The sequence below is a fragment of the Elgaria multicarinata genome, chromosome 2, assembly GCF_023053635.1.
Source record: "Elgaria multicarinata webbii isolate HBS135686 ecotype San Diego chromosome 2, rElgMul1.1.pri, whole genome shotgun sequence".
In the NCBI taxonomy this organism is placed as follows: Eukaryota; Metazoa; Chordata; class Lepidosauria; order Squamata; family Anguidae; genus Elgaria; species Elgaria multicarinata.
This window is the reverse complement of record NC_086172.1, coordinates 17,844,307-17,864,296: the sequence shown is the minus strand read 5'-3', so window position 1 is coordinate 17,864,296 and position 19,990 is coordinate 17,844,307. Positions and strand designations below refer to the sequence as shown.

General features: G+C 45.3%; 1 protein-coding gene across 1 annotated transcript in view; it reads left to right on the top strand.

The window, feature by feature from the left end:
• The window catches only part of LOC134413640 (uncharacterized), an 86,724-nt gene that overhangs the window by 6,656 nt on the left and 60,078 nt on the right, over positions 1–19,990 (top strand). Inside the window, exons 4-6 of the mRNA XM_063147699.1 lie at positions 8,848–8,994; positions 10,498–10,541; positions 12,481–12,557. Coding sequence (XP_063003769.1) covers positions 8,848–8,994; positions 10,498–10,541; positions 12,481–12,557 — 268 coding nt within the window. The remainder of the gene's footprint in view (positions 1–8,847; positions 8,995–10,497; positions 10,542–12,480; positions 12,558–19,990) is intronic.

The window sequence follows — 19,990 nt, the reverse complement described above, 5'->3', positions numbered from 1 at the left end:
AGATAAGTGAGAAACCAGAAAGATGGACATGGTTATGAAGTGACACCATAGTTCAACTTTTTACTGCTTGTTTATTTTTGCTTCACAGAACGCGTACCTGGCCGGCCAACCACTGTGGCAATCAAGGTTAGTGGCTACTCCATGCTCCATCTGATACTCAGAAGTCAGTGGCATTGAGTTCAATGGGAGTTACTTCCAGGGAAGGGTTATTGGGTTGCAGCCTTTGTTTGCCAGTTTAGCCTCAGATAGAGCCAATGGGAGGGAAATTGTAGCTGGCTTCCAATAAGGAATGGATTAATGCTGCCAGCCACATGCCTGCATGGAAATAATGACTTCCTGTTACAGTATGCTGAGCTGCAATTTCTCGGTCTTTTTTTCTTTTTTAACATACTTTGTTAAATAGGCAGAGTAATTAGGTGAGGCATTTCTAGCAGAGGGGAAACAATATTATCCTTGCGAGATATGTTTTATAAAAGTGGAAAAGCAGCAGTGCTCAAATTAGGCAGGGGCCTAATACCCAGCCCCCTCCGCCGCTATGGTTTGGCTAAAGTCAGGGGGAGTCCATGGACAGAGTTTGTGGATTTCATGAAGCCCCCCCCCCACTTTCCCCTTTAGTTTGGGAATAACATCATTCCACACAATAAGCTTTCTGCTGTTTAACATGGAAGTTGGGAGAACATGGTGGCAACGGTGGTGATTTTTAAAAGTGTGCTTGGCGGGATCTACACTACTGCTTTAAAATGGCTACACTCCAGGACACACTCCATATGCAGTTTCCAAACCTTTTTCAACGTGTTTTATTCTGCTTGGTGTAGATCTGGCCAAGTATGTCCTTGCATTCTCTTCTGTGCTATAGTATCCTGTACTATCCTGCTACCAACTGTCTCTGCAGAGGCCACCAGTGAGGGAGGAAGCAGCACCCAGGCACCTCTCCACCGTGCCTGGGTCCAGCTCCAGCTGAGAGCCCCCTCCCTCCTGCCACCAACTGTCAACTGTAACTGCTGAACTTTGCAACTAAGATTGCAGTGCCTGAATTTGCTTTCCTTTCTCCCCTCCTCCTCCCTCCCAATCCCCTTTCCTTTTGTGTCATGTCTTTTAGATTGTAAGCCTGTGGGCAGGGACTGTCAAGAAATACTTTTGTAAGCTGCCGTGAGAGCCTTTTTTGGCTGAATGGCGGCATAAAAATGCTTAAATAAATAAAATAAATAAATAAATCATGACTTAAGTGACTTTAAGCAGCTATAAAGCATAGAATGGCACACCTTATGGCGCCTTGAAGGATCTATAGCATTAATTCATATTCCTCTCCTAAAATGACAAGGATAGTTCAGCATACTGAGCAGTGTTCCAAATTACAGATCCACTTTGAATTTTCCTAAGTTTTCCCAATGAATTCACAGGGTTTTTTTTTTTGTTTTATTTTATTAGCTCTTATCCCGATAAGCATGGTGGGGATGGAGAAGGGTTTTTCACTTCTCCTGTAATTGTAAGTTATTTCATATCATCCACCTGCAGTTTCTGAAGACTGAAAGCCCAAAGCAAAATGGTTTAATGTTATAAAGACATTTCCGTTAAGGTATTTCCATTGCAATTCTGCCATTGAAAATTGTGACCAGCAAAATATCTCAACCTTTGCCAATATGAATGAGATTTCCTAAAACCTTAGCTGGGTCATGCCATGACACCAGGCCTGGCCGCAGCTACTCCCTGCTCAAGCCAAGCACCGCCGCTTGATACGCCTGAGGCGAGGGACAAACACCGCCTTCCTACGAACTATGTGGAGAAAGCGGTGAAATGGAGAAGGATTTCAAAATATAAAATAATACACTGTGAGTTATATGTGCTGAGGTGAATTATTGTCAGAGTGGGTGCTAAATGTATAAACTTCAGATGATAAATGCCAAATAGACACGTGGGATTTTTGTGGTAGTTAAAACAAAATAATTAAAATTGTTTCAAAATAAAATATTTAAAACCTTTTTGAAACCTTTCATCCAATCCTTTCACTCATTCACATACGCGCTTTCCTTTCTCTCACACAATCGCTCTTGAGCTTTCTTTATTATCAGTATTGTTTAATATACATCAACTCTGTGCACACCACACTCCAAGGACGCCACTCTCTACATGAAACCTCAAATTCTCCAGACCCAAGTACTCTAAACACAGAGAGCTGACACCCAGAGAGCTCTAAAGACTCTAAGAGGACCTAAAGTGTCTCCTCAATCCCCTCAGTCCTTCCCTTATATATCACTCCTGCCCCTCCCCAGACATTCTAACTCCGCCCACTCAGGCCAACGTTCTAAAAACCACAGACTTACAAACTATTTGGGAACTGACTTGTGGGGTGTAACGCCACAGGTCATCATACTTGGGATCAGGAATTTTGAGTCATGAAGGAAATTCTTTCCACACATCCATATAGATAGTTGTTTTTAGCCATCCTCTGTGGTATGTGGTTTGGTTTGCTTGCTTGAGTTATTTTGTGTCTTCGTGGAAAGGAAGAAGTGGATCTCTAGCTGGTGCTAGAAGATAATAATTCATTTTTTTAATAAAGTATTTTGACCGATAGAACTTACTCTCCAATTTGTTTGATATAATTCTGAGCTTTAGCCTTCCTGACGCCATTTTGGCACTTCTATAACTTCATTTCAGCACTTTCGGCATTTCGGCACATTGGGGCTAGCATGAGCTGGAGAAGACAGCTGTGATGCCTCCATTTCTGAAGTTCTCCCCTCGTGTGACATAAACCTGGACGTCTGCTGATCAGTTACTTCACTTTTCTGCAGCTACAGAGGGCCACGATGCCACAGCCAGAGAGTAGGAGTGACATTTCAGTGGGGAGTGGTGATGCTGAGGACAGGTTTCCTGAGGTTGCCCCCACGTGTTTGACTTTAGCTGGACATCTGGTGAGCTCCCACTCCTACTTGCCCCAGGTAAGGAAAAGTGGGGCTCTGAGTGGCAGGGCTTGGGCTAGCATGAGATGGAGAAGAAAGCTGTGATGGCCATTGTGACCACTTGCTGATGCTCTCTGCCTGAGGGAGAGGGGCTGGCCATTGTGACCCCTTGCTGATACTCTCTTCCTGAGGGAGATAGGCTGGCCATTGTGACCCCTTGCTGATGCTCTCTGCCTGAGGGAGATAGGCTGGCCATTGTGACCCCTTGCTGATGCTCTCTGCCTGAGGGAGAGAGGCTGGCCATTGTGACCCCTTGCTAATGCTCTCTGCCTGAGGGAGTGAGACTGGCCATTGTGACCCCTTGCTGATGCTCTCTGCCTGAGAGAGTGAGACTGGCCACTGTGACCCCTTGCTGATGCTCTCTGCCTGAGGGAGTGGGGCCGGCCATTGTGACCCCTTGCTGATGCTCTCTGCCTGAGGGAGTGAGACTGGCCATTGTGACCCCTTACTGATGCTCTCTGCCTGAGAGAGTGAGACTGGCCACTGTTACCCCTTGCTGATGCTCTCTGACTGAGGGAGTGAGGCTGGCCATTGTGACCCCTTGCTAATGCTCTCTGCCTGAGGGAGTGAGACTGGCCACTGTGACCCCTTGCTGATGCTCTCTGCCTGAGGGAGTGAGGCTAGCCACTGTGACCCCTTGCTGATGCTCTTTGCCTGAGGGAGAGAGGCTGGCCATTGTGACCCCTTGCTAATGCTCTCTGCCTGAGGGAGTGAGACTGGCCACTGTGACCCCTTGCTGATGCTCTCTGCCTGAGAGAGTGAGACTGGCCACTGTTACCCCTTGCTGATGCTCTTTGCCTGAGGGAGAGAGGCTGGCCATTGTGACCCCTTGCTGATGCTCTCTGCCTGAGGGAGAGGGGCTGGCCACTGTGACCCCTTGCTGATGCTCTCTGCCTGAGGGAGAGGGGCTGGCCACTGTGACCCCTTGCTGATGCTCTCTGCCTGAGGGAGAGGGGCTGGCCACTGTGACCCCTTACTGATGCTCTCTGCCTGAGGGAGAGGGGCTGGCCACTGTGACCCCTTGCTGATGCTCTCTGCCTGAGGGAGAGAGACTGGCCATTGTGACCCCTTGCTGATGCTCTCTGCCTGAGGGAGTGAGGCTGTTAAGTATATGAAAAGTAAGATACTTGCTTAGTCATTAAAATTGTGTATGTGTTGCTATCTCAGAGTTAAACAGGAAAAGACTATCTGTGAGCAATTACCTTGAGATAGAAGCTGTACTGGGAACCTTGCCAGGATTCTCTAAGAAATCATGGTGTTAATGATATGAATATACCAAAGATCCTTGAGGCTGGGTTAGCCTAATCACAGCTGTATGTAATGTAGATAAGAACTGTGTAGATGTGTATATAATTTCTCACTTGTGTAAAATGGAACTGAACTGCACAGAAGCCTGAAGTGAATAAACTAGCTCTGCTAAGTAAGACCTGCATGATGTGCGTTTGTTTCTGAGCACGGACAGAATCCCAGAGGAAAAGTTCTGGCAAACCCAACAAAGGTTATGGGCCCAGTCTAGCCAGATGCGTCAGCTTCGCAAGCTACGTCAGCATAACCAGAAGAACCAGAACCTGTTAGGAATGGTGCAGAATCAGAAACAGAACCAGGAGTCTGCTAAAACAAAAGAAGACTGTTGATGGAGGAAGAATCAAGCTAAAGCCAGTGCTGCAAAGTGAGGAAAACTCTCAATCGGCTGACTCTGAGGAGGACTCTGAGCAGGAGGACGGTGAGATACCAATTCCTAAAGCAGAGGGAATGGCAGGAGCTAATATGTCTGGTTTACATCAATTGTTGGAAAAGCTGAATGACTCTAACTATGCATTATGGTATTACAAAATGCAAATGTATCTGATTCAGGCTGAACTGTGGTATGTAGTCACAGAGGATCCACCAGATAGAGCAGATCCACAGAATGCTAAATGGTTTAAGGACAATGCAAAAGCAATGGCAGTTATTGCATTAGCTGTGGAAGACTCTCAAATTTCCTTCATTCAGTTTTTGAATACATCAAAAGAGTGCTGGAATGCACTACAAGCTGTATATCAAAGACAGACGGCGGGCAGTAAAATAATTCTAACCCGGAGGCTGTATGGAATGAAGCTGAAACCAGGGGAGTCTATGTCAAACTATTTGAAAAGCATGAGAGAAATCTTCAATCAACTCAGGGCACGAGGGGTGGAGTTTACAACTATACACCAAGTCTATGTGATTTTGTCAAGTCTTGATTCATCGTACGACGCGGTTGTCACCATGATGGAAAGTCAAGAGGAAGAAAATTTAACCCTCGAGTATGTAGCTGGGAAACTACTGGAAACCTATGAAAGAAGACAAGCTTCAAAACAACAGAGCCTTAAACTTCCTGTGGCTGAATTTCAACGAAGCCATAAATCTTCTAATGTGGTGTCTGCATTAAAGGCAAGGAAATGCTTTAATTGTGGTTCCACGGAACATTTACGGCGGGATTGCAACAACAAGAAGAAAAAGCAGCCGAAGGCAAAGTGGAGAGAAGAAAACAACATGAATGGAGCTGAATCAACAAAGAAGTGTCTTCTAGCAAGAGTTAAAGAGACAATGAATCCTTGGTTTTTGGACTCTGGGGCTTCAATAAGTATGGCAAAAGAAAAACTTTCATTTGTTACCTTGGAAACTTCTACTCCAGAGAAAAAGTGTGTTACCCTTGCAAATGGAACAAAAATCCAGATATGTGGTGGGGGTAATGTATATTTTGATTGTCTGGGAGTTGAACTACAAAATGTTTTATATGTACCAGAATTGGAAACAAACCTATTAAGTGTGTCTCAGTTGGCAGACATGGGGTATGAGGTTTGTTTTACTGAAGAAAATTGTACTATAAAACAGGGAAACAAGGTGTGTGTGCAGGGAATAATGAAAGATTCTTTGTATGTGATTAATACTTGTACAGAAAATGAAGTTGTAGCCAGCAAAGTCACAACAAAAGCAGTAGCCAATTGCAAACCACACCAAGAGTGCATCCATTTGACTCATAGAAGGTTTGGTCACGCCAACTATAAAACAATTTCTAAGATACCAGAATTGTGTGAAGGGGTGAAAATCAAACCATGTTCTAACTATGTAGAATGTAATGTATGCAGTGAAACCAAGTGTCATAAGTCAAACATTCCAAAACATAGTGAGAGAACAACAAAAAGAATTTTTGAATTAATTCATGCAGATCTTGCAGGTCCTTTTGAGACAAGTCAAGGAGGAAACAGATTTTTCTTGTCTATTGTTGATGATTACAGTAGATTTGGATTTGTGTATGTGTTAAAACAGAAGAGTGAAACTTTTGGAAAGTTCAAAGCATTTGTAAAATGGAGTAAAAATGGATTTAAAGAACCTATAGCCAATCTAAGAACGGACCGGGGGGGGGGTTGAATTTCTTAGCAACCAATTAAAAAAATTCCTCAGTGAGGAGGGTATACAACATGACCTTACTGCTTCATATTCACCATTTCAAAATGGAGTTGCAGAAAGAAAAAACAGAACCTTGCAGAACATGTTAAGAGCTCTACTGAGAGAGTCAGGATTGTCTAACTTGTTCTGGGCAGAAGCTTTGTCCACCTCAAATTATTTGTTAAACAGACTTTACCACTCTGTACATGAAAAAACCCCATCTGAAATGTTTTACAACAGAAAACCTAGAGTGTCACATGTACGGGTTTTTGGAAGTAAATGTTTTGCTCATGTTCAGAAAGAAAACAGACCAGGAAAACTAACTCAAAGAGGTTTGGAATGTAAACTGTTGGGATATGATACACAAACAAAAGGCTATCGTTTGTGGTCTCCATATCACAGAAGTGTAATTGTGAGCAGAGATGTAGTCTTTCATGAACAGATGCAGGAAACAAAAGAGTATGTAAGTTTGCCTGTAGAACAGAAAGACGTAGACACAGAAAAAATTCCTGAGCAATCTCAGCAAGAGAGGGAGGAGGAGGAAGAAACTGTGGAGGAAAGTGAAACTATGCCTGTAACTATGCCAAGACGATCAGAAAGGGAACGCAAAGCTCCAATTCGTTACTCAGATGAATACCAAAACAAACAGGTTTCTCATAGAGCTTTACTGATAGCCTATGAACCTACTTCATTTGAGGAAATTCAGGAAATGGAACCTACAGAGGCTCAGGTCTGGCATGAAGCAATGTCAGAGGAAATAAAAGCAATGGAAAAAAATGAAACGTGGGAGCTAGTACCTTTACCTGAAGGTCGTAAAGCCATTACCAGTAAATGGGTATTCAAAGTAAAACAAAATGAGAAAGGACAGGTGGAACGTTCAATGGTAAAACACAAAGAGATGCTTTTAAAGCTAGGTCTCAGATTGTAACACAATTTGAACAACATGTGCAAGAGGAGGACTGTTAAGTATATGAAAAGTAAGATACTTGCTTAGTCATTAAAATTGTGTATGTGTGGCTATCTCAGGGTTAAACAGGAAAAGACTATCTGTGAGCAATTACCTTGAGATAGGAGCTGTACTGGGAACCTTGCCAGGATTCTCTAAGAAATCATGGTGTTAATGATATGAATATACCAAAGATCCTTGAGGCTGGGTTAGCCTAATCACAGCTGTATGTAATGTAGATAAGAACTGTGTAGATGTGTATATAATTTCTCACTTTTGTAAAATGGAACTGAACTGCACAGGACTGCACAGAAGCCTGAAGTGAATAAACTAGCTCTGCTAAGTAAGACCTGCATGATGTGCGTTTGTTTCTGAGCACGGACAGAATCCCAGAGGAAAAGTTCTGGCAAACCCAACAGAGGGTGGCCACGGTGACCCCTTGCTGATGCTCTCTGCCTGAGAGAGTGAGACTGGCCATTGTGACCCCTTGCTGATACTCTCTGCCTGAGGGAGTGAGGCTGGCCATTGTGACCCCTTGCTGATGCTCCATGCCTGAGGGAGAGAGGCTGGCCATTGTGACCCCTTGCTGATGTTCTCTGCCTGAGGGAGAGAGGCTGGCCACTGTGACCCCTTGCTGATACTCTCTGCCTGAGGGAGTGAGGCTGGCCATTGTGACCCCTTGCTGATGCTCCATGCCTGAGGGAGAGAGGCTGGCCATTGTGACCCCTTGCTGATGTTCTCTGCCTGAGGGAGAGAGGCTGGCCACTGTGACCCCTTGGTGATGCTCTCTGCCTGAGGGAGAGAGGCTGGCCATTGTGACCCCTTGCTAATGCTCTCTGCCTGAGGGAGAGGGGCTGGCCACTGTGACCCCTTGCTGATGCTCTCTGCCTGAGGGAGAGAGGCTGGCCATTGTGACCCCTTGCTGATGCTCTCTGCCTTAGGGAGGGGGGCTGGCCACTGTGACCCCTTGGTGATGCTCTCTGCCTGAGGGAGAGAGGCTGGCCATTGTGACCCCTTGCTAATGCTCTCTGCCTGAGGGAGAGAGGCTGGCCACTGTGACCCCTTGCTGATGCTCTCTGCCTGAGGGAGAGAGGCTGGCCATTGTGACCCCTTGCTGATGCTCTCTGCCTGAGGGAGGGGGGCTGGCCACTGTGACCCCTTGGTGATGCTCTCTGCCTGAGGGAGAGAGGCTGGCCATTGTAACCCCTTGCTAATGCTCTCTGCCTGAGGGAGGGAGGCTGGCCACTGTGACCCCTTGGTGATGCTCTCTGCCTGAGGGAGAGAGGCTGGCCATTGTGACCCCTTGCTAATGCTCTCTGCCTGAGGGAGAGGGGCTGGCCACTGTGACCCCTTGCTGATGCTCTCTGCCTGAGGGAGAGAGGCTGGCCATTGTGACCCCTTGCTGATGCTCTCTGCCTGAGTGAGAGGGGCTGGCCACTGTGACCCCTTGCTGATGCTCTCCATATCTTAAGTTCTCCCCTTGTGTAACATGAACCTGGACATCTGCTGACCAGTTGCTCCACTTTCCTGCAGATACAGAGGGACACGATGCCACCAGCAGAGAGTTGGAGTGAGATTCCAGTGAGGAGTGATGATGCCAAGGATACATTTCTGGAGCCTGCCCCCACCTGTTTGACTTTAGCCACACGTCTGGTGAGCTCACACTCCTACTTGCCCCAGGTAAGGAGAAGTGGGGCTCTGAGTGGTAGGGCTTGGAGCTCGCATGAGGTGGGGCAGTAAGCTCAGATTACACCATTTCTGAAGTTCTCTCCTCGTATAACAAGAACATGGACGTCTGCTGACCAGTGGCTCCACTTTTCTGCAGCCACACAGGGCCATGATGCCACAGGCTGAGAGTTGGAGTGAGATTCCAGAGGAGAGTGGTGATGCCGAGGACAGGTTTCCTGCGGCTGCCCCCACATGTTTGACTTTAGCCAGACGTCTGGTGAGGTCCCACTCCTACTTGCCCCAGGTAAGAGAAAGTGGGGCTCTGAGGGGCAGAACTTGGAGCTCGCATGAGGTGGGGCAGTAAGCTCAGATTACACCATTTCTGAAGTTCTCTCCTCTTGTAACACAAACCTGGACGTCTGCTGACCAGTTGCTCCACTTTTCTGCAGCTACAGAGGGCCACGATGCCACCGGCAGAGAGTTGGAGTGACATTTCAGTGGGAAGTGGTGATTCCGAGGACAGGTTTCCTGAGGCTGTTTGACTTTAGTCGGACGTCTGGTGAGCTTCCACTCCTACTTGCCACAGGTAAGGAAAGTGGGGCTCTGAGTGGCAGGGCTTTGGGTTAGCATGAGGAAGAGCAGAAAGCTGTGATGCCTCCATATCTTACATACTCCCCTCATGTAACACGAACCTGGATGTCTGTTGACCAGTTGCTCCACTTTTCTGCAGCTACAGAGGGCCGCGATGCCACAGCCAGAGAGTTGGAGTGACATTTCAGTTGGGAGTGCTGATGCCGAGGTTAGATTTCCTGCGGCTGCCCCCAGCTATTTGACTTTAGCCGGTCGTCTGGTGAATTGCCTCTTCTTCTTTCCCCAGGTAAGAAAGGGCGTGGTGAGAGTTCCAAACCTTCACACTGTTTTTATTCCCACTTGACATCTACTGATCATCTGCATATCCTTTGCCAAGGTTCAGAGAGTGGGCTCCCAGATGCAGAGAGGTGGAGTGTATTTTGGGCTGAGATTCAAACTGTGGAGGCTTGTTTTCGGCGACTACTCCACCGTCTTTGACATGAGCGACACCTGTGCCAACTCATCTCTTCTCCTTTCCCCAGGTTGAAATGGGCCCGTTTTCCAGTGTCCTGGGTTTATTGGAGTCCCAGAGAGGAGCACATGCCAGCCCTGCCCTATCACCTTTTGGGATATTTAGGATCAGCTCTCCACAGCTACCAGCAGCTTTTAGCAGCAGCTGAGGGGAAAAGCTTCCTGTAGAAAAAGAACGATTGCCTATCTTCATCTCCTTTGAACTGCTGCTCTCTTCTATATTATTACACATTATTTGACTGTTTGGTATTTATAATATGTGCCCAGAGAACTGCAGGGGACAAGGGGGTGCCCTTGTGACTGATGTCACGTGGAGGGGTTGGTGTGGTGTTGGGGTATTTACAGGTCAGCTGAGGGGAAGAGGAGCTGGATTCATGACAGCCATTCTCTTGTCTTGTCATTTCCCCCCACCAGATGGATCCTGGGGGCCTTTCTAGTTTGCTGGTCCTGATTGCGAGGTCGGTCCAAAACGAAATCTCTCTCCTCCATGATTTTATTGTGGATGAGTGGGCCGACCAGGGGTGTGTCACTGAGACCTGGGTGGGTGAACTGGGAGGGGTTACTCTCTCCCAGTTGGGCCCTCCTGGGTGCTAGGTGCACACCAGCTCATACTCAGGGGTTGGGGAGGGGTCTGCCATGGTTTATAGGGATACGTTTCTCCTCTCTGGCCTTCCGGTTTGTTTGAGTGTGGGTCTTGCGTGCCTCGATCTAGCGCTGGGCACCCAGGGCAGATGAGGGATCCTGCCGGTGTAGCTCCCACCCCACCTTCTTCTCAGGCTCCCTGCCTCAGCTGACGGAGGTTGTCTCAGATTTCGTGTTGAGAACTCCCAAGATTATTGTTTCGGGGGTTTCTCAACTTCCATGCTGAGGCTGCTGTATCTGGGGGGGGGGGGGGCTCAGATCTTCCTGGCTGCCATGATAACCATGGGTCTTTCCAACATGTCATCGGCCAAAAGCATGCAGAAAGACATGCGCCTGATCTGGTTTTCTTGACTGGGCAGGAGGAGGGTGATCTGTGAGTAGATCTAGCAGAGTATTTCCAAGTGGTTTGTGGCCTGATACATTCTGGGCCAGGGAGAGAGACTGTGGAACCCCCAGGAGCTTGCTGTGACTAACTTGCATGGCACTTTGAAGATAAAGTTGCTCAGATTCCTCATGAATTGGACACCATGCAGTTCCATTAATAGAGGTGTCCAGGGTGCTGTCTTATCCAGGTTTATTGGATGATTTTCAGTTATTGAGACCTGAGAATGCGGATAAGGGGCTTGGCCAAGTCCGGACGACCACCTGGGTGTTTGAGCCTTGCCCGTCCTGGCTTATCCCATAAAACGAGGAAGGGATTCCTGGCTATGTGCAGGCGGTTGTAAATGCCTCCTTGAGAGAGGGTGTGGTGCTGGCCTCTTTAAAAGAGATGGCAATCAGGCCACTCCTGAAAAAGCCTGAATTGGACCTTTAGGGTGTTAACACCTATAGGCCCTTCCTGAGCAATGTGCTGGAGCTGGTGGTTGCAGGACAAATCCAGGCACTCTTGAATGTCACAGATTATCTAGATCCATTTCAACTGGGCTTCAGGCCTGGGTTTGGAATGGAAACTGCCTTGGTTGCCCAGTTGGACGGCCTTTGCTAGGAGAGAGACAGGGTGAGTGCACCCACCCCTGTTGATTCTCCTGGACCTGTCAGTGGCTTTCAATACCATCAGTCATGGTATCCTTCTGGATAGGTTGTCTGGGCCGGGAGTTGGAGGCACTGCACTGCAGTGGTTCTGCTCCTACTAGGATGGTCAATTCCAGATGGTGATGCAGTGGGAATATTGTAGGGCTGTGCACCGCCTCGGATCTGAACCCCAATCTGAAGCGGATCAGGGAGGTTTGGAACTTTCCAAACGGGATCCGAGGCGGTTTGGGCGAAGTGCGAGGCAGCCCGAAGCCGAAGCCAATTCGGTCCGAAGCTTCGGGCCACCTCGGTGCTTTGGAGTCGTCCCCCCACCAGTCTCCGTACCTGCTGCCTCTGTCGCTGCCACCATCTTTCTCCTGGCGACTTCCGGTGCCGCTGCCAGAAATGAAAGGGAGTAGGCCGTGCCATTTTAAGTTATTGTGCGTCCTCCTCCCTTTCACTTCCAATGGCACCAGAAGCCGCCAGAAGAAAGATGGCAACAGAGGCAGCACATAATCTCCCCTCCCCCTTCCTCACTTATCTGTGTTCACCGCTGCCACCACTGGTCTCAAGGCGACAGTGGCGGATCCAGGTAAGCCCCCATCCCCCTTATCTGGGTCCACCGCCGGCTTGTGTCCAGCAGCTTCAGCATCCTCAAAGTGGTGCTGGTGGACCCAGGTAAGCCCCCTCCCCCCCTTTCCCACTTACCTGGGTCTGCCACCACTGCCGGCTTGTGTCCGGCAGCTTCCACTCTGATGACACTGAAGCCCAGAAGTGGAAGCCGCCAGACACAAGCCGGCAGCGGCGGACTGCGGACGCAGGTAAGTGGGGAAGGCGACTTACCTGGTGCCTCCAGTGTCCGCAGCGGTGGATGGCAGAGGCACCAGGTAAGTGGGGAGAGTTTTCTGGGTACCGGCTACAAACCTAGAGAGGTTCGCCTGACATCTACATTGTACTCCTTTCGGCGCCAGGTGAAGACCTTTTTTATTTTCTCAGTGTTTTAACATTTTAGCATTCTAGGCTTTTAGCTCTGCTGTTTTAAATCTGTATTTTTAAGTCTGTATTTTAAATCCATTGCTGCTCTGTTGTATTTTTATATTGTTGTTTTAAGCTTCCCTATTTTATATTGTATCTTATGGTTTAAATTTTTGTAAGAGCTTTGGCTATTGGGAGGTATAGAAATGAAATGAAATCATTAAAATATCTCAACAGCTCCACACCTACCATAGTCTTCCCATAGCTTGTAGAGACCACAGAACAGGCCCAATCTATCGTTTCAGCAGACCCCCCTGACTCCTGCTCTGGAGAACTTCATTTGTTCCCATGGGCATCCACAGGAAAGGGGAAGGGGGTGCAGTTGCCCTCCCACACGATGAACCACAATCTCCAGATTCCCAGCTTTCACCTCAAAAAAGAGGCAAATCTCTGGGCAGTTTGGAACCTGAGATACGAGGCAAAGTGTGCAGCCACTATTCTGCCCATTTATTTCATGAGAAACCAGCCGGCTTCTACCTTTCTTTCTTTTCAGCCAATGAATGAAGTCATAGCAATAGTGAACACACCCATTGTCTTGGTGTATTATTAGCCCTTCTAAAAGCCTTTTTGGTCTCTCTCCTTTTAGGAAGTAATTGCAGCCCATCAAAAAACTATTTAGACATCCAGGGGTTTAGTGTAGCTGAGTTTGGACAGGAGTGTGTCTACCAAAATACAAAAAGTAGCAGCACAGACAGGAGTTTGTGATCTTTCCAACTCAGGTCTTGTTAATAATTGTTAATCATTTATTTCCCTCAGTTTAGAAACATTTAAAGAATTACCTGGACAATGTCTGCAGATAAAGTTCATCATTATTATACATATATTGCTGGAGGCAGGGATGTAGCTGACAGTTGCCTGTGGGTTTTTTTTTCTAATTCGATTAAGCTTCCTTTCCCTAGTAGTTATATCAATCAACCTTTTTTTCCCTTTTCCTTTTCTTTGTATATTATACATATCCATATAATTGTTGGTTTGATATTAAGTGTTAGGGGATTGTTTGTATTCATTTTCTTTTCTGTAACACTTCAAATAAAATAAAAACTTTTTAATAAAAATCTGGTGTCTGGAGGCTATCTAGAAAGGAAGGGGGGGCAGGGTTCCCATGCCTTTCATGCTGTGTAGAATTTTACACTCCAAATTGCCCTTCACCATCACTGGGATAGAGACATCCAAGAGACCTCACAACAACCCAGTGAGCAGAGGCATGCGCAGCACATTTCATTAGGTGGTTCGGCCAGGGATATTTTTTTTTAAGGTAAACATTGATTGAATATAAAGTAGTAGTAGTAGTAATTTATTAATGCTTAGGCCATAGGACATTCACATACAGAATAGATACGCTATGGAGAAACAACTATATAAAAATACTACATATAATCACAAACAGATCATACATAATAAAAGAATAAAATTCAGTACAATTAAAAGCATGATTTGAATATAAAATTTGTAGTTAAATAAGAGCAATCTCAGTAATAACTGCAATCTCAGTAATAAATCTTTCCCGAATTTTCATTGCTGCCAGGGCAAAAAGAGATACTTTGTGCGTTACCCTAGAGTCAGTGTCAGACAGGAGATAGAAAATCTTTTCTGAAGTGGTATTGAAGTGTAGTTGATACAGAATAGATTCCAAAAATTTGGTTCTTGGTTCAGAGTATAAAGAACAGAAGAGCAAATAAAGAGGCAGATCCTCAATTTCTGGGGCCCCACAAATACACAGACGGAGGGCCAAAGGGGTGCGCTGATATCTGCCATCTGTCACAGCTGTGGGCATAGTTTGAAAACGGAGGGCTGTAAATGCCTGCCTAAGCTTTGGGGATGTAAGCTTTACCAGGTAAACAGCCCTTTGATGGTCAAATTTATAAAGCCTATAATTCCCGAAGTTTCTCCCGTGAGTTCAAGACAGAAAAGTTGTCAAGAAGAGCAGGATACAATTCAAGCAACTTGTAATATCTTGAACTCCAGCTTTTGCAGTTTGATAGCTGTTCAAAACATAGCTTGGGGAAAATCCTAACTGAGGAATCCTGTACAATTCTCCAATCTATATAAATAAAAATGAAAAAGACCGTTCGTTACTGCCGTTATATCTCCGAAAGTTCTTCACCGTTTGCTTTGAAATTTTGACACAACGTTGCGTTCGAATATGCGAGCGTTGTTATGTAACTATGTTCTATATGGGGTCAAAGGTTTGTCTTAAAATCGAAGAAATAGGCCTCCTCAAAACCAGTCCTGCTGATCATTGTGACATCGCCAACCAGTAGGCCAATCCGCTGCCTCTGCCTCCTCTATTTGCATGTTTTCTCACAATTGGCTGAGTGAATATAGATGTCACACCTGTGACAGTTACACGTTCTGAAGAAAGGTAATTGCCAGGAGTTTCCACTAACCTCCTCAACGTTAAAAAAACCTTTTTTAAAAACCAAACAATCTGCTTTACTTCATCCAAATAATGCCTCGCAGAAGATCACACTTAGGTCGTCGTACTCGCGGAGCGGAAGCACTGCAACGAGAAATTGCAAATCAGACTCAGGAAGAACGGGCATCAGCAAATGAGGAAAAAAAAATGGCTCAAATACGTGCCAAGGAATCAACTAAGCAACGTTCAGCCAGACTTGAGGATGCACGGTTGCGAGCACGGCAATCGCGTACTACAGCTACAGATCTGCTTTGTTCTCAACATAATGAACGCGAAAGGCTGAGAGGGGCTGAAAGACGTCAACGAGAAACAGCACATCAGCGTCAAACACGACTCCGTGGTAAACAATCACACGATTACAATCGCCTTGCATTCCGGTACAACCCAGCTGATGATTATAGTTTGAGGCGGCATGTTCTCATTGGCACTATGACTGAAGTGTGTCCTTATTGCAAGGCTCTTAAATTTAATGGAGAACAATCTTGACAGGACCTTTCAAAGGTGAAGATGTCCTCATTCCTCGCATTCCTATGATTCCAACAGATATGCCATTTCAATTTAAGAGATTGCAATTCCCAATTCGATTGGCGTTTGCAATCACCATCAACAAAGCTCAGGGCCAATCTTTAGAATTGTGCGGTTTAGATCTAGACACAGATTGCTTCTCACATGGACAATTATATGTTGCGTGTTCTAGAGTCGGCAAACCAGACAATCTGTATATCTACACAGACAATGGAACAACTAAAAAAAAATTATATCCACAAGCATTGTGAAATTAAACATATTAGAAACATCCACTTTGTCTTTTCTTTCTTTTCAATTTAACCAGACTGAGCTACAGCAACGCGTGGCAGGGTACAGCTAGTAGCTAAATAAAATAAAATGAATGCGAGATCTAATAGAGGGGAGATCTACTTCTGTCCGGACCAATGCTGCAGGAGTGCCTGGAGGAAGTCTTAACAGTTTTTTAAGAAATGTGTTCTGAAGTGCCTCCAGTTTAACTATTTGAGAGTCATCCCAGTCCCAGACAGCAGCATCATACAGGATCTGGGCAATGACTTTACTTTGAAATATTTTCAGAGCTGGAACAACCAAGTGTCCTCCTGTAGTGTAATAAAATCTAAGGATTGCTCCAATAGATCTCAAAGCCACTGCTCTAATAGCTTCTATATGTGGCTTCCAGGAGAGGTTCTCTGCAAAGTGAATGCCAAGGTACCTAAATTCCTGGCATTGTTCAATCTGATGACCATTCATAGACCATTGGAAATGAGAATGTCTTTTCCCAAACACCATCACCTTTGTCTTAGTATAATTAATGCTCAGTTTTTCTTTAGTACAAAATACACTGAGCTTAGAGAGCAGCCTTTTCAAACCTATACGGGTAAGTGAAATTAGAACCATATCATCAGCATATAAAAGGATATGCATTTCAAAAATGCTCTTTCGCATGAACAGCTTGTAACAGGTAACATTGCAAAACATTGAATACATTCGTAAAAGGCCTGCAACATGGAAGACCGATCCGATTCCTTTAGCCAATCAAGCCATTCTCTGGTGGTGTTTGTAGTGCTACCTTCAGGAACAGATCCTTCATAACCCCGAAGCAGTCCGACTTCAGCTTCCAACTCATCCAAGGACACTTTAAATTTTTTGGAAATGATTCTCATATCATCCCTGCCAATGTCTGCAGTCGCAATTTCACAAGTCTCCTGTTCGAATCGCTGGTCAATACAAGTAATCATTGAGTCTAGGAGTGGGTAAAATGAAGTTATTCTCTCCTGCTCCTCTTTTGTATCAAAGTGATGCTGGGGCTCAAACGGGTCATCAATCCAAGTGGATATTTCTCTCTTCTTAACTGGGGGAATAGATATATCACGCTCTTCACACATTTTCACACCGTCATTGAAAATAGATTTAAAATGTTTTGAGCAGGGGGTTGGACTCGGTGGTCTTATAGGCCCTTTCCAATTCTACGATTCTATGATTCTATGAGAACCATTCTGGGACAAGAGACTATGTTGCAATCAACCAGACAAAACAGTCATAAACAAAAAAGAAACACACATACTTACCTCATTGACATAGCAATAGCTAGTGACAAAAGAGTTGCACAAAAGGAATTGAACAGAGAAGAAAATATACACCACTGGCTATGGAAGTTAAAGAACTATGGCAACAGGGGGAAATTACAATTATTCCATTAGTCAGTCCATTAGTCAGTTCCATTACAATTATTCCATTAGATCAGTCACCAGCATCACATCATTTTTAAATTTTATTTTCACAGAAAGCCTTCAGAAACGAGGCCTACCAAAATACATCCACACCAACATCCAGAAAGCAGCCATAATTAAAACATGCTCAATTGTCAGGAAATTCCTGAATCTGTAGAAGACAGCATGACTTGGCAAAGCCTGTCATGTTCATCTAGAAAAACAGCCATGAGCGAGAAAGAGATAAGCAAAGCTGTTGATTTTTTAAAAAGGTTTTTTTTAAGAAGAATGAACGATTGTCACCAATTATTACAAAATATATGTCAGACCAATTATATCAAACAAACTGGAGAGGAAGGTCTATGGGTCAAAAAGCATTATTAAAAAAAACAAATTACTATCTTCTAGCACCAGCTAAAGACCCATTTCTTCCTTTGCACTGCAGAGCAAGTAGGCACAAATAACTCAAGCAAGCGAGCCAGACCACATACCACAGAGGATGGCTAAAAACAACTGTCTATGTTGGGAAAGAATTTCCATCAAGAGTCAAAATTTTCGATCCCCAGCAAGTATGATGACCCAGCAAAGATTTTAGGAAATCTCATTCCTATTGGTATAGGTTGAGATATTGTGCTGGTCAGAAGTTTTATCAGTAGGACTCCAATGGAAATACCTTAATGGGAGACATGCCAGTGAGATACTGTGGCAATCCCATACATGTCTACTCAGAAGCAACTGCATGGAGCTCAATTGGGCATACTTCAATTGGCTAGGGAACTTAGGACACAATGCTATGCATGCATGTTCAGACAGAAAAAAGTCATACGGCTTCCAGAATGTCATGCATATGTTGTGCTATTCTGAAGTCCTGTCTAAATGCTAAGGTTTTATTTTAAAAATCAGCTGCTTGCTTAAGTTGCTCAGTTTCACAGGCATTACACTGCACCAGCTGTGAACTTTTATATATATATATATATACACTTACAAAACCTTGGCTGAAGTTTTAGATATTTTAAAACATTTTCAATCTATTAAACAACTAAACATTGCATCTCTACTCATTCAAAAGAAATCAACCCATATTTCTTCATAGATTTCATGACAATAACAACAGCAGTTTGATTAAAACCCTTGGTAATATAAAAAAATACACCCAGTCCAGAACTAGGTGTATGCTCAGATGCTTACATGAAGCAACTATGCACATGGGGTCACTTCTCATTTCCATGAAGGGATCCAATTGAGGTCTTCAAAGGAATGTATATGTGGATCTAGTCCCTTCTTTGAAATGCATCAGTAGGTTCTTGTAGTGAGGACCATTCTATGCCTATACTGGAGCACTTGGATCCATAAGCAAGCGTGAGTCTCAGGCCTCCTGAACTCCTTCTCAGGAATGTAACTTTAATAAAAATAGCTGTGCCTTTTCCCCTCATTGCCTCTACTCTGAATACAAGAGGACGGAGCTGGTCACTCGAAAGAGGGCAGGGCTCCTGCAGTAGAACACACTGGTAATGCAATCATCAGATTCTTACATCCTCTGTGACTATAACGCATAAAAAAGAGCTTAAAGTGGAATAACAACTACATTTCATACAAATTATTTACTTCAAACTCTATATAAGTGAGAAAGGGGGGGGGGATGTTGTGCCTTAGAAACAGCCTGCAAGGCCCAATGCTCCCTGCCTGGAAGGCTGCACTTGTGAGCACTTGAGGCCTTGCTGCTGCCACCAGCACAAATGCCTGCTTGCGCGGTGCAGGAGGGGCAGTCCATGGAGGGGTCATCTTCGCCACCCCACATTTCCCGAGGACCCCACAGCTGCCTGCTTCTCCAGAGAGCTCTCCTAGGCCTCAGTAAATGCAGCCCTCCAAAGCAGTGCATGCTGGGAGTTGTAGGCTGTCCATTGCCTGCTTCCCTTGAAAGCTCTGTATGAACAGCCTACAACTCCCTGCATGCATGTCGTTGGGAGCAGGGGAGAGAGGGCAGGACTGGGGAGGGGGGGAGCTCTATTAGACATATAGTAATAATGATTTATAAATTGATAAAATATAAGGAGGAGGCTTTTATTAAGGAAGGCTGGTAGGGAGGGTCATTCCTCACAAGAACTGGACTGCCGTGTTACACGAACAACGTGGGAGGATTTTGGGGGGAAGCAGTCCAGTGATTTTGAACGGACTAACTTTTGCTGGCCAATGGCCGTCTGTGATGGCCGATGGAATTAAGTCACTCATTGTGCCAGTGAAAAGCAACGCAGCCCAGCGTATCCCGCCCACCTCATTAATTAAGGGTCATTGTTGATTGGTGGGCACCAGTATTGGCATCACACTCTATTTACACTGAAGTGTCTGTGAAAAGTCCCAACAGAGTGGAGGGGGCAATATTGGTCCCCATATATAAAATAGGGATTGCTATTTTAGAAAATCCAGCAGGCTATAGACCTAGTCTCCTGGATTGGTTGGAAACAGCTGATTCTGACAAGACTAATCCATCTGTCTTAAGACAGTGTAAGAGGTCTTATGATGAAATGCAAATGACAAGTGTTTAATGATAAATAACTCAGAATTTGAAAATGTAAATAAGTTAAAAATA